General features: G+C 44.1%; 1 protein-coding gene across 4 annotated transcripts in view; it reads left to right on the forward strand.

Annotated features, from left to right (window-relative positions):
• SMAP2 (small ArfGAP2) overlaps positions 1 to 12,431 on the forward strand; it is a 50,637-nt gene that overhangs the window by 15,167 nt on the left and 23,039 nt on the right. Inside the window, exon 2 of one of the 4 annotated variants that reach the window (XM_048499397.1) lies at positions 1,135 to 1,249. The exons of 2 other annotated variants lie outside the window; for them this stretch is intronic. Coding sequence is in view for 1 of the 2 variants with exons in the window: in XM_048499396.1 (XP_048355353.1) it covers positions 11,401 to 11,422 (22 nt within the window). In the remaining variant the exon portion in view is untranslated. Of the gene's footprint in view, positions 1 to 1,134; positions 1,250 to 11,358; positions 11,423 to 12,431 lie in introns of those variants that run through there. One more of the 4 variants, XM_048499396.1, reaches the window with a different exon arrangement.

Consider the following 12,431-nt stretch of genomic DNA (forward strand, 5'->3'; position numbering starts at 1 on the left):
CAGTTCTGCCGCCTGAGCTGTGGAGGCTTATCTGGGGAATTCAGATTAGCCTGTACACTCCCACACACGCCAGCTGGGTGACCTTGGGCTAGTCACAGCTTCTTGGAGCTCTCTCAGCCCCACCTACCTCACAGGGTGTTTGTTGTGAGGGGGGAAGGGCAAGGAGGTTGTAAGCCCCTTTGAGTCTCCTGCAGGAGAGAAAGGGGGGATATAAATCCAAACTCTTCTTCTTAAAGCTATTCATATTTCATATTTATTTAAATATTTTGTTGTGTTCCGTTATTCTGACTTAATGCCATGCATTGTCTTTTAATTTCTGTTTTTATCACTGTTTCTAGGCTTGGCAACTGAAAAGTGGCTCTGGGTGATTGTTGCCTGCTTTGGTGCTTTTTGGTTTCGTCTAATGATTTGGCAGGGTGCACGGGGTAGGTCATAGTTAAAATGTTATTCTTTGTGAGCCACCATGAGAGCCTTTTGAGTTGAAGAGCGGAATGTAAGTCAGCCAGTTAAACAATCCGTCTTTTAGTAAATGTGTTTGCTATTGTTAATGGTCATACAGTGTCCCGTCTATGTCTGGCTTTGCAGTGGCCTTGGGTGGCTGTCATGGCCACAGCTGAAGAATCCTGTCCTTAGTAGGACCCACAACCAAATTTTAGGCCTACCAGGCCCTTCCAAATGTTGCTTTTTCTGTGTTGCTCCTGGGACTGTTGTAAGTCTACTCCTGGCTGCCACATTTCCTTTTGATATTTCACTAGCACCATGCAGTCTGTATGACCATTCCAGGAAGAGTGTGTGTTCCGGACTACTATTTTGTTGGCATTCTCACACAAGAAACAAACCTGTGGCGTGAGTTCCAATGGCCACACCAGCACATGCACAGTGAGGGGACCAAATACTTAGGATGCGACCTGCTGTACAGGTCTGGAGTAACTGTTGTATGCTCTCCAGATCCTGATAACACTTTCATCAAGCTGACCTTATACGCCTTAAGTGTGTGCATAACTTCATCACTTAAAAGTCCTTAACAGTGAACTCGTCGCATTGTGGAGATGTACTGTATCTGACTCTTTCCCATTTCCCAAACTCTTCCCCCCCTCTACTCTTCCGAATGCACCTCCCCAATCTTCCCCACAGGTTCCTTTGGATCCAGAACCACTGGTGTCAGGAGCTGCAGGTTCTACCCAAAGTGGAGCTTCTCCAGCTGATGGTCACTGTTGCGAGTTCTGCTGAGCCTGCTCGTCAGTTTAAGGTTTCCCCCTACGACTTCCTCCTTCGGTTTCTCTGAGCATCTGTTCCCTGCTCCTCCTCACCCTGGTGTGTTGTGAGACTGCCTCCTTTGAAATGTGACCCTCTTTAGCACATTGCCAAGTAGATGTGAGTGTCTCACCCTCCCTTCACCCTTGTGGCCGTGTGGAGCCTTGTGGTATGTCAACGCAGTGATTGGCCATCTCTTATTCTCAGGTGCCTGGAGTACATATTATAGAAAGGTTCAGTATCAATATTTTATATCGTCCCATTTTTAATATTAGATGGTTCTCATGAACTGGGCTGGAAGAATATTTCTAGTTCTTAAACACAAGCGTCGCTTCCACCCTCCTCATCCTTGGGACTTAACACCAGGCTTTTTGGCTCTGGCCCTGCGTAGACCTGAATAAATAATTCAGAACGCTTAGATGCCAGCTTCAGATTTCTGCAAGCCTGATCGTTTTCAAATCCTGCTCGGAATGCAAAGAAAGTGAATAAATGGGAACAGGTGCTTGTTTGTGTATACTCTTGATTGAGATCTAGTTCTGAACCAAGGTGAGTAAATCTCTGATCTTGAGGGACACATCTGGGACCTGCTTTTCAGGTCTCAGACATGAAAAGATCCAGGATCCAATTTGGTTGTAGTCACAGGTACGGCTCTTTGCCCAATCTGCTGCTCATGATGGCCCTCGGGTTACTTTTCAGGAAGATTCCAGGCCAGTAGCACCGAAGAGACCAACAAGATTTTCAGGCTACAAGCTTTCCTTCATCAGTTTTAACTTTCTAAAACTTATAGCCCCCAAAATCATGTTGGTCTCTAAGGTGCTACTGGACTCATGTATAGCCTCTGCACTGCGGATCAGCACAGCTACCCTCTGAGGCCATTTTTTAGGAGTCTCTGCTACCAGCAGCTCAGCCCATCCATCATGCTGTGAAGTAGTTCAAGTGCTGGATGGAAGGCACCAGCAAACTGCATGTGACTCCAAGGTTGTAGTCCCCACCCCTACCCTACCCCCGCCTTTTAAGTTCTGGGAGCTCCAGTTGGCTTGTTGAGACTGGTTTTGGAGAGTCTTCATGCCAGAATTTTCACACTTTTCTGTTTGGTTTTTCTTTTAAGTGTATCTTTTTGCCTTGTAAGCCGTTAAACAGTCTATATTTGTGACTGAATACTATGGCGAGTTATGAGAGCAGGATGGGAAATCTAGTGACTAAGAGACAGGAGGTGTAAAGCTTATGAAACTGGATTTTTATGACATTTATTTAAAATATGCATATGGCTCTTTTTCCCCCCTCAAATAACTAGAGTGCAAGCCAGGTAATTGAGATAAAACTCCCAATCAGTAAGAGATCGCAAAGGTGACTCGAGTCACCAGGGTGGCCCTTAGGCAAAAAAGTCTGCCCTCCCTGGTTTAGAATTATGTCCTAGGTAGCAGCATACTTCTGATTCTTTGTGTTTGTATCTGCTTGCATGGCAACTCCATGCAATACTTGATCTTTATGGGGAATTCAACATCAGTTTGCTGCAGGGCCTTCTAAGTCCTTAAATATTACTCAACTGTGGCCCATCAAAGATCTAAAGTGGTGTAGGGGTCAGAACCAGCCCCTATGCAGTATACAGTAGCTTCCTTTCCGTGTTGTCAGGTGAGGTTCTAACATTAAGCAGCTATTCATAAGCCTTCAATTAGCATAGAAGGGTCTAGTCAATTTATCTAAAATGTTAAGAATTGCAGGGAGCACTGGACAAACTTGGGAAAGGTTGCAGAGCCACACATAGAGGGTGGACAGAGCTCTTATCAAAATATGGTTCTCTAACCTTGAATATATGATGAAGGGAGTTTTGGATCTTGGAAGCTCATTCCCTGAAAATCTTGTTGGACTCCAAGGAGCTACTGGACTTGAATCTAGGTCTTCTACAGCAGACCAACATGGCCACCCTTTGAAACTAACCTTGAGCAGTAACCCTTCAGAAGAGCACAGCTTTCTTTGATGGTACAGCCAGGAATTGTGGTGAATTCCCTGTAGGGAGTTGATTTCCACTGTGTTTGATGGGAAGGGTAGGCGCTCTGGAAAAGCTATTCTCACTGGTTTCCCTCTACCTAAAATTGGTTTGGAGGACATGTAAACAAATAATTTTCTCACTGCCTCTTGCCTTGATCTGTGCAAAGTGAGAATGGTATAGGGGGCATAGAGTCTTTTGCCAACCTTGTCCTGTCAGTTTCCCAGTTGCTCCACCTTCTAGATATGAGCGCAAGGTCAATACTATCACATGTGGCCTACAGTTTGAGTGGGGATGTAGCACGCTTCTAATAAGCTGATAGAAATTGAGTGGATGCCCTACTAATGTTGATCCTTTCATCCGTACAGGGTGAGATGTTTCTCTTTGATGTTTCTCGGCCATTACCATTTACAGAATGGTGACTGGTCCTGAGTCATCCCATTACAAATGGTGGAAATTTCAGACACATTTTGAATCTGTGACGTGGGTACGAGTGATGTTAAGTGAGCAATGGGCAGCCTGCCATTTGTGAGGCAATTTCAGCTTTTCCGTCGAATACCGAACTTTTCAGTTTTCAAGCGAACAAAACACACGCAAAACCTGTGGATGGTTGCCATAGTGACGGCCGAATGAAATGCTTTTTGAGAGATGTCAGAACGCCTTTATAAAAAAAACCCACATGTCTTTGTCATGTGTGAATACTACTTGCATACTTGGGGTTTGGCAGAGTTTCTGCTATGAGGTGCCGATGGAAGCACAACAGGTGTTTCCGCAAGTACAGTAAAAATTCAGCTTTGCACAATGAGAGCGAACTCTCACTTGACCAAAGAGAGAGACTAGAAGTAAACATGTATTTAACAGCTGTGATTGTGGAAAATCTCAGGTGCTACTTTTGCAAAGGAAATGTGTTAAACTGTTCTTTAGGTTTTAGATCTAAGATAGCATTGTTCAGATCATTCCTAAACTCTGTTCCCCCAAAAGATAAAAATGTGGTTCTGTGCTGTTTGAAGAAAGTGAATGTAGTGTACTTCCACCTTAGAAAAAAGTCCCTATATTAAAATAGCTGCTGCGGATAAAACCAGCTATATCTCTGGAATCTCTTGGACGATCACAGCTGTTTTAACTGCGTTCTGTTCAGTGCCCCCCTGAGAATTCTCTCCCACTAATTGGTTTTTTTGAAATTCATACCCCCCATTTTTTCTAAAATGGCCACCGCAGGGAAAGAATGGCTGTATCTCTGGAATCCCTTGGGCTATCACAACTGTTTTGGGCTATCACAACTGCTCGGGATCACCTATGGCAGGGGTCTGCAACCTGCAGCTCTCCAGATGTTCATGAACTACAATTCCCATCTGATGGGAATCGTAGTTCATGAACATCTGGAGCTGATGGGAATTGTAGCTCATGAACATCTGGAGAGCCGCAGGTTGCAGACCCCTGACCTAGGGATTCTTCTCCACCCATCGGTTTTTCAAAACTCAAACTTTCCAATTTTGTCATTTTTTAAAAATTGCTGTATCTTGCAAGAAAATGTGGAGGAGGGGGGGTCAGAAGAAGGTGCAGGAGAGAGAAAGGGGAGGAATAGTAACTCAGGAGGAAAAGGGGGAAGAGGAAGGGGCATAAGACCTTAAACTGATAGTTCCAAAAAGAAGACAGGGGAGAAAGGGGAGTGCAAATCAAGAAGTGGTTGCAGGAGAAAACTGGGGGGTGTGAAGAGGAAGGAGGATATTTGAATCAGGAAATAAATTTAAACGGAGCAGGGGACAGAGGGATGAAGTAAGTGGGGGGGACTAATAAATAAATTACTGGAGGTGGGAAAGGAGGCAGAGGAGGGAAGCAAAGGGCTTGTGAGACTGAAGGAGCACTTTACCTGGTTAAGCTGGAGTCACTGCACCCTCCAGCTGCTGATGCCTGGGCTGGGCAGGGAAGGATGGCCCTTGCTTGCTTACGGCTCAACATCCTGGCTCTCAGCAGCCTGGGAAAGGGGCAGAAGGAAGGAGTGAGGCGGCCCAGCAGTGGCAAGAATGGAGCCCCGGATTGTATGTGAGGTGACACTGCTCATTTGCCTGCCAGGACTCTCTGAGAGGAGGGAGAGCCAAGAAGGAGGTGGCAGAGGTGGCAGCTGGGCAAGCTGCTTGGGGGCCATGCAGTAAAAGCAGGACAGGTCCCTGGTTCCAGGCCAGGCAAGAGGGCACATTGCCACTGCTGCTCGGCTGGGCCCTGCTTCTTGTTTAGGGGGGATGGAGGGCTTTGGTGGGCCGGTGCAGGCCCAGGTGGGAGGGTGACTTGCCACCACTCCACTGCCGGGCCCTGTTATTCTTGTGGGGAGTGTGGGCGGGGGGGAGGGGCTTGGTAGAGCTCCAGCAGAATGCTTGGTGATTGGCTGGAAGTGAGCTGTCGCCAAGCATTCTAAACCTTAGTGAATTATGTCTTAGGATTTAAGCAATACAATAAAAACCTATAAACATACAAACACACGTAACATGACCTAGGAAGTAGTTTACTGGTGTTTGTCACACAAAACAAAAAAAGCTTCACCCACTGGCAGAAGGCAGTGGTAGAGGGAGGCAGATGAATTTCCCTGGGTAAGGAGTACCAAAGCTTTGGCACCACAACCAAGAAGATCCTTTCCAATCTAGCCTCAGGTTGTAGGGACGCCTAAAGCATTTGTTCATCAGCTGCTGCAAAAATGAATTAGAGTCCTATAATACTTTTAAAAAACCCTTAGATATTGTTGCAGCCTCCATTTTGGCAGGCTAGAGAGTCCCCATCATCTGAGGGTCTAATCCCCAGTGGTTCTCAACCTGTGGGTCGGGATCCCTTTGGGGGTCTCGCGTGTAGACGACCCTTTCACAGGGGTCGCCTAAGACTCTGCATCAGTGTTCTCCATCTGTAAAATGGATAAATGTTAGGGTTGGGGGTCACCACAACATGAGGAACTGTATTAAAGGGTCGCGGCATTAGGAAGGTTGAGAACCACTGCCCTAAAGGTTATGCTGGAGAAAATGTAAGATGTCTTTAAGATGCTACCATTTTTTGCTAAACCATTGCTTGTTCCAGATGGCCCGTTGAGCATTGCTGCATGCTTTACAAATCCTGTGAAGATGCTAAAGTGAACATCTTCTGTGGGTGCTAGATGTTAACTGATGTCCCATGTGGAGAATTTTCTCTTTTTTGAAATATAACTTTTATTTTCTCACACAAAACACAAGCAAACAAAACATGCAAACATAAAAAACCAACTACACGTCATGTATTGACTTTCATCTATCTCATCTGTTTAAAAGTTATCTCTGGATTCATGCATATATGATTAAGACGTTAATTCAATAACTATTTCTTAAGTGTATTCTAAAGGTTACAATCTATGGTTTCCTTTGGATTGCAAACCCTGCCACTACTACCTCATAGGGTGTTTGTTGTGAGGGAGGAAGGGCAAGGAGATTGTAAGCCCCTTTGAGTCTCCTGCAGGAGAGAAAGGGGGGGGGGGATATAAATCCAAACTCTTCTTCTTCTACTACTCTATTTGAACAAGTTTTAGAAAGATATTCCATGAAACATTTCCAGTTTTCTAAAAAAAAATGTTCAAACTATTGTCTCTTAATAATGTTGTCCATGTCACCATTTGTGAATATTCTATAGCTTTCAGAATCCAGTCCTCTAGGTGGAGATTTTTCTGACCTGCTGCCCCAGTAGTTTGAAATCCAGAAAAACTGCAGTGGCTCATAGGCCATCCTGATAAGTGAAAGAAGTTATGATATATAAGTAATGCTCATCTTGCAGCTGAAGAGGCAAAGGTGAAAATATGCGCCTTGTTGCAGAGTCCTTGTAATACATCCTCTTACACAGCCTACGTGACTTCTTGCTGCAAAATGCCCCTGGGCCTTGTTCAACTAGAAGCCTGAATTGCAGCTGGTATTCTTTTCCCCTGCTCACCCTAGAAAACATGACCACCTTAATAGTTCTGGGAGTTTGGGATTATGATAACGTTTGACTTCTTTTTCTGTAGAACATTAATAAACTGAGTTGTTGACTCTGTTCATCTTCAAAGTATGAAGTGTGCTAGATAGTGAAACACAGGCAGAGCTGCAGTATTCCTTGGAAAACCAGGTTACTCCAGAGGGACTTCATTTTTTACCCTCTTGGCTCTGTCCTTGTCTCCTGAGCATCCCACTAGGGCTGTTGTCCAACTGATGCCTTGGGCAATAGACCATGGCAGTTAGCCCCTGTTCCAAAAACAGGTTTGTCAGGTGAATCTAGTCTATGGAAACTTGTGTTACAAAAAGTCTGTCAGCTTTTTAGGTGCCATGGTGCTGATTTCCACAATCAGCTGCCTTTTAAATACTTCTGCAAACACAAGCCGAACTGAGTTCCCATAATGCTAGAACTTGGTGGCACCCAATGAAATTGATGGGCTGTAGATTCAGGATGGAGAAAAGGAAGTACTACTTTATTCAGTGAGACATTATATTGTGAAACACTCTACCAGAAGATGCAAAGTTGGCTTTAAAAAGGGGTTAGAAAGATTACTGAAGGATGGGTCTACCAAGCCTTTGAATGTCTGGGCAAGGGGGCAATATCAGGGGATGACCTTGGCTTTTATTGCTGATTTATTGTCACTCAAGGACAGTTGGATGGCCACAGTGTGAGAGAGGATGGTGGATTAGATGGACCAATAGCCTGATCCATCAGGACTCTTCTAAGGTTAGGTTTTTTTGTTCTTATGAGTTACTAATTAACTGAAGGGCCTGTATTCTGCCTCCAACTTTGGCCAGCTAGATTCCTCTAGGAAATGCTTATAAGCAAGGCACTGTGGATGGTATTCTCTTGGTTCTGAGTGCCTTATTACAGGCGGTAACACTCTGGAACATGCAGACTCCACTTGGCTGTATCCATTCCAATGGGGCGTGTACAAGTCCAGTGTCGTCATAATACAGCTTTCTTCCTCAGCAAACATTGCTTGAAACTTGAGTACACTCACATTTATTTAGATTAATTCTTCAGTCCACCTTTCTCACAGGACTCCAGGCAGATTACACATAGTGAGTCAGTTCAATCAACAAAACGGGGCATTTGGTTAACAATGCATTAGGTTGCAGACGTCTGGAACTAACTAGAAAGAACTGAAGGATAGTATAACTATGAACGTGATACATTAAACCATACAAAGATTGCGTAACAACATCTTACTTACAGTAAGCTATACACTGCAATATAGGCTGTAGTCCCTGTTTATTTATCCAAGTAAGTTTGTGAATGATTTTGCTCAGTGCAACCCTGGACAAAAAAGCCCTCTTGAATAGTTACATTTTGCATAGTTTGCAGAAAGCTGGGAGAGTGGGAGCCTTCCGGACCTCCTTGGGCAAACCATTCCATGAGGTGGGAGCCACAATAGAGAAAGATCATGGATGGGCAGTTGTTGATTTTGCCCCTTTGCAGGTTGGCACCCGCAGAAGCCCTGCAGACATGAGCAAAGCTGTTGGGCAGAAAATAGGGGGAGATACAGCCCCCCAGATAAGTGACTGAGGCCACAAAGAACTTTGGATGTGCCCAGTAACTAACAGGCAGCTGATGGAATCTTTGCCAAGTGGAAGTGATATGCATTCTCCGCTTAGGTCCTAACAATAGCTGAGCCGCAGTGTTCTGCACCGACTGGAATTTCTGCATCGCTTTTGAGGGGAGACATTACAGTAAGAGTGCAGGACACTACTCTTGTCTTGATGTTACTGTGGCATGGATTCTGGTGGCCAGGTCAGCCATGTCAACGTAAGGAACCATCTTATGGGGTAGGCTGGGTTGGTAGAAAGCATGGTTTTGCAGCTACATTAACTTGCTTCTCCAGTATTATCGCTGGATCCACTGTGGCTCCAAGTTTTTTAACTGACTCAGCAAGGGTCAGCTGAACTCCATCAGAGATGGAGAGGATAATGTCCCAGCAAGCATTATCCTCAATCTCTTTAGGCTTTAGTTGCAATTTGTTCATTTTTAGCCAGTAAACCACAGTATCCAAGAAGCGATTCAGGACTACTACATCACCAGGCACCTTGGGTGAAGCTGTACAGAGCTAGGAATCGTCAGCATGTCAATGATAATCATCCCCAAAACTGTGAATGGTTTGTCTTAAGGGGTATTCGTAGAGATTGAAAAGCATGAATGAAAAGAATATCACCCTGTGGAACCCACACTGAACGCAACCGGTTCCCATAATTTGCTGTGGTGTTCCTCAAAAGAAAGTGGTTGCAGGAGCAGGTGTTTAATTGAGAAGTACATTGTGGGTGCTGCATACCTATGTTTTTAATTGATTCATTCACTCTTCTCCTTCTACTCCTCCTCTTTCTTGTTGCTGTTACTGCTGTTTCAAAAAAGAAGGAGCAGCAGTGGCGTAGGAGGTTAAGAGCTTGTGTATCTAATCGGGAGGAACCGGGTTTGATTCCCAGCTCTGTCGCCTGAGCTGTGGAGGCTTATCTGGGGAATTCAGATTAGCCTGTACACTCCCACACACGCCAGCTGGGTGACCTTGGGCTAGTCACAGCTTCTCGGAGCTCTCTCAGCCCCACCTACCTCATAGGGTGTTTGTTGTGAGTGGGGAAGGGCAAGGGGATTGTAAACCCCTTTGAGTCTCCTGCAGGAGAGAAAGGGGGGATATAAATCCAAACTCTTCTTCTTCTTCTTGATTTATACCCCGCCCATCCCCGTAGGGCTCAGGGCGGCGAACAACATACTGGTAATATAACAGTATACATTAAGTAGAATACAAGCTTGTAAAATAACAAACATAAAACTGTAAAATAAAATAAAGTTTCAGATGGCAACTTCACAGATCAAACCTAGAGTTAGCCAGTTACAATTCCAGCAGCACTATATCAATACATTAACAATTCAATACATTAGCAATGTATCAATACAGCAACAATAATCAATATCTCAGCACAGTAACATTATATTAGCAATATGTATCAATACATTAACACTATAACAATACACTAACAATAGAGCTAGAAACTACTCTACACTACACTATAACTGCTGTAAAGAAAATAACCTAACAATACTACCTGATTTCTTTCAAAAGAGCTGGCTATACCTATCTAACTTACACTCCCTGATCACATACTAAGGAGGAAACTAACTACCCCTAACCTACGCTCCTATAAATGTTTGAGAACAGAGGCTGCTTAATGAGGATAGCCATGATAAACAGGCTTCCTATAAAACAGCATGCCTTCTCCTACTGCTCTTTCCCTAAAACTCACCGCCCCAGTAGGGTACTCTTAAGCACATTATTTGCTTCAGTGGCAAAATAATCAGTGATGGACAGCCCCTCTTATGAACTAAGCATTCACCCTAGGAAATGCTCTACAGCCAATCTTGTGTTGTCGGAGTGTAGGGTTAGGATACAGGTGTCAAACTCGTCCTCCAGATGTTATGGACTACAGTTCCCATGGGAACAAGTTTGACACCTATGGGCTAGGACAGGGGCCATGCTGACAGAGGCTGATGGGAATTGTAGTTCCTGAACATCTGGAGAGCCGCAGGTTCCCTACCCCTGGGCTAGGAGGACCCAGGCTCAGGTCCCAGTTTTGCTGTGGAAGCTTGCTGGGTGTCCTTGGGCCAGTCACACGTAGCCTAGACTACTTCACAGGATTACTATTATGAGGATAAAATGGGGGAGAGTAGAATGATGATACAAATCACATTGGGATCCCATTGGAAATAAAAGTGGGGAATAAATAAAAATGCAGTAGTAATATTCTACAGTGTTTTAGGGCTTCCATTGCAAATAGACATGAACATTTGGGGGGACAGTGTATTAGAAACTGAAACAGTGCGTGCCTCCGGCCACCCATGTCACAGGTCAACCTCTGCTTATTCATTATCTGCAACCAAGTTATCCTAAAAATAGCATGGAAGCATTCTTAGTTCTCGCAGTGCAGTGTGTTATATCTAAATGTGTTCAATTTGTAATTGTCTGTCCTAATCCAGACAGGCATGTTTCATTCATGCTCGTTTCACACTGACAATGTCAGGTTTTTTTTAACATGGCAGCACGTGTTTATAAATTAGTACAATAACCCAAGTTATATAAACTCTGAATTAAAAGCAGATCTGAATTCAATACAAAAATAGGTTAGAGCCTACTGATCTCCTAAAAATAGATTATGACCACCCAAGCCCTGTACAGTAAGTCTCCTTTTTCTGAGTGTTTTTCAAAAGAGAGAAAAAATAGGGGAGGGGTATATTGTCATTTTTTTGCCACTTAATGGTTTATCTCAGGTGTGAATTGCATTTGTGGTGGGTTTCCTCTTAATCTCAGGAGCTAGTAAGCCATCCCAGGTATCCTGAAGTCCATAAGATGATTTTATGTATTTGTGTCTATGCAGCATTTCACCATAAAGTCCTCAAAGTAGTTCACAATGTTGTTTAAAAAAAAAGCAATGTTAACTTCCCACATTGATGGATTAGGAATCCCAGTTGCATAGGGAGTGAATATTTTAGCCCTTTCTGAACTGGATAAGAGCCAAGCATGGAGGACTCCATTGGAATGGCAGCGGTATCCCTACTTTTTTAAAATCTTCCATCATTATGTTGTCAGATTATAAATGGAGGGTGGAAACTGCTGTTAAATCACAACCAGCATACGGTGACCCTGTAGGATCTTCACAGCAAGAGATGAACAGAGGTGGTTTGCCATTACCTGCCTCTATACAATAGCCCTGGACTTCCTTGGTGGTCTCCCATCCAACTACCAAGCAGGGCCATTCCTGCTTGGCTTTTACAAGATTGGCCAGTCTGGCCCATCCAGGACAGGGCACAGTTTCTAAAAACATTCAACAGTGTCATTCAAACAGTCTTTTTCTACCTCATTGAGAAACCCGACAGTACTGTAATACCCAGCACTTGCTTGTGGCCCAGCTCTTGAGAAAGTTTTATGCATGTTTATATAGAAACTTGCTTAAAATGGATTGACCTGTAAATAATAGTGCCTGGAACTGCAACCTCCGCTTTCAAGCAAATTCTTTTGTTTAGTGCCCTTGCCTCGGTCCATATCTGCTTAGAGACAAATCTTGCAGGTCTAAAAACTATAAGGACTGCATGACCAACGTTTTTTTGGGTTGTAAAATATGGACACTGACAAAGACGACATGCTTTAATTGTTACTATCCAGGTTTGATAGTGAATTTGTTGAAGT

Source organism: Sphaerodactylus townsendi, linkage group LG06 (genome assembly GCF_021028975.2).
Source record: "Sphaerodactylus townsendi isolate TG3544 linkage group LG06, MPM_Stown_v2.3, whole genome shotgun sequence".
Classification (NCBI taxonomy): Eukaryota; Metazoa; Chordata; class Lepidosauria; order Squamata; family Sphaerodactylidae; genus Sphaerodactylus; species Sphaerodactylus townsendi.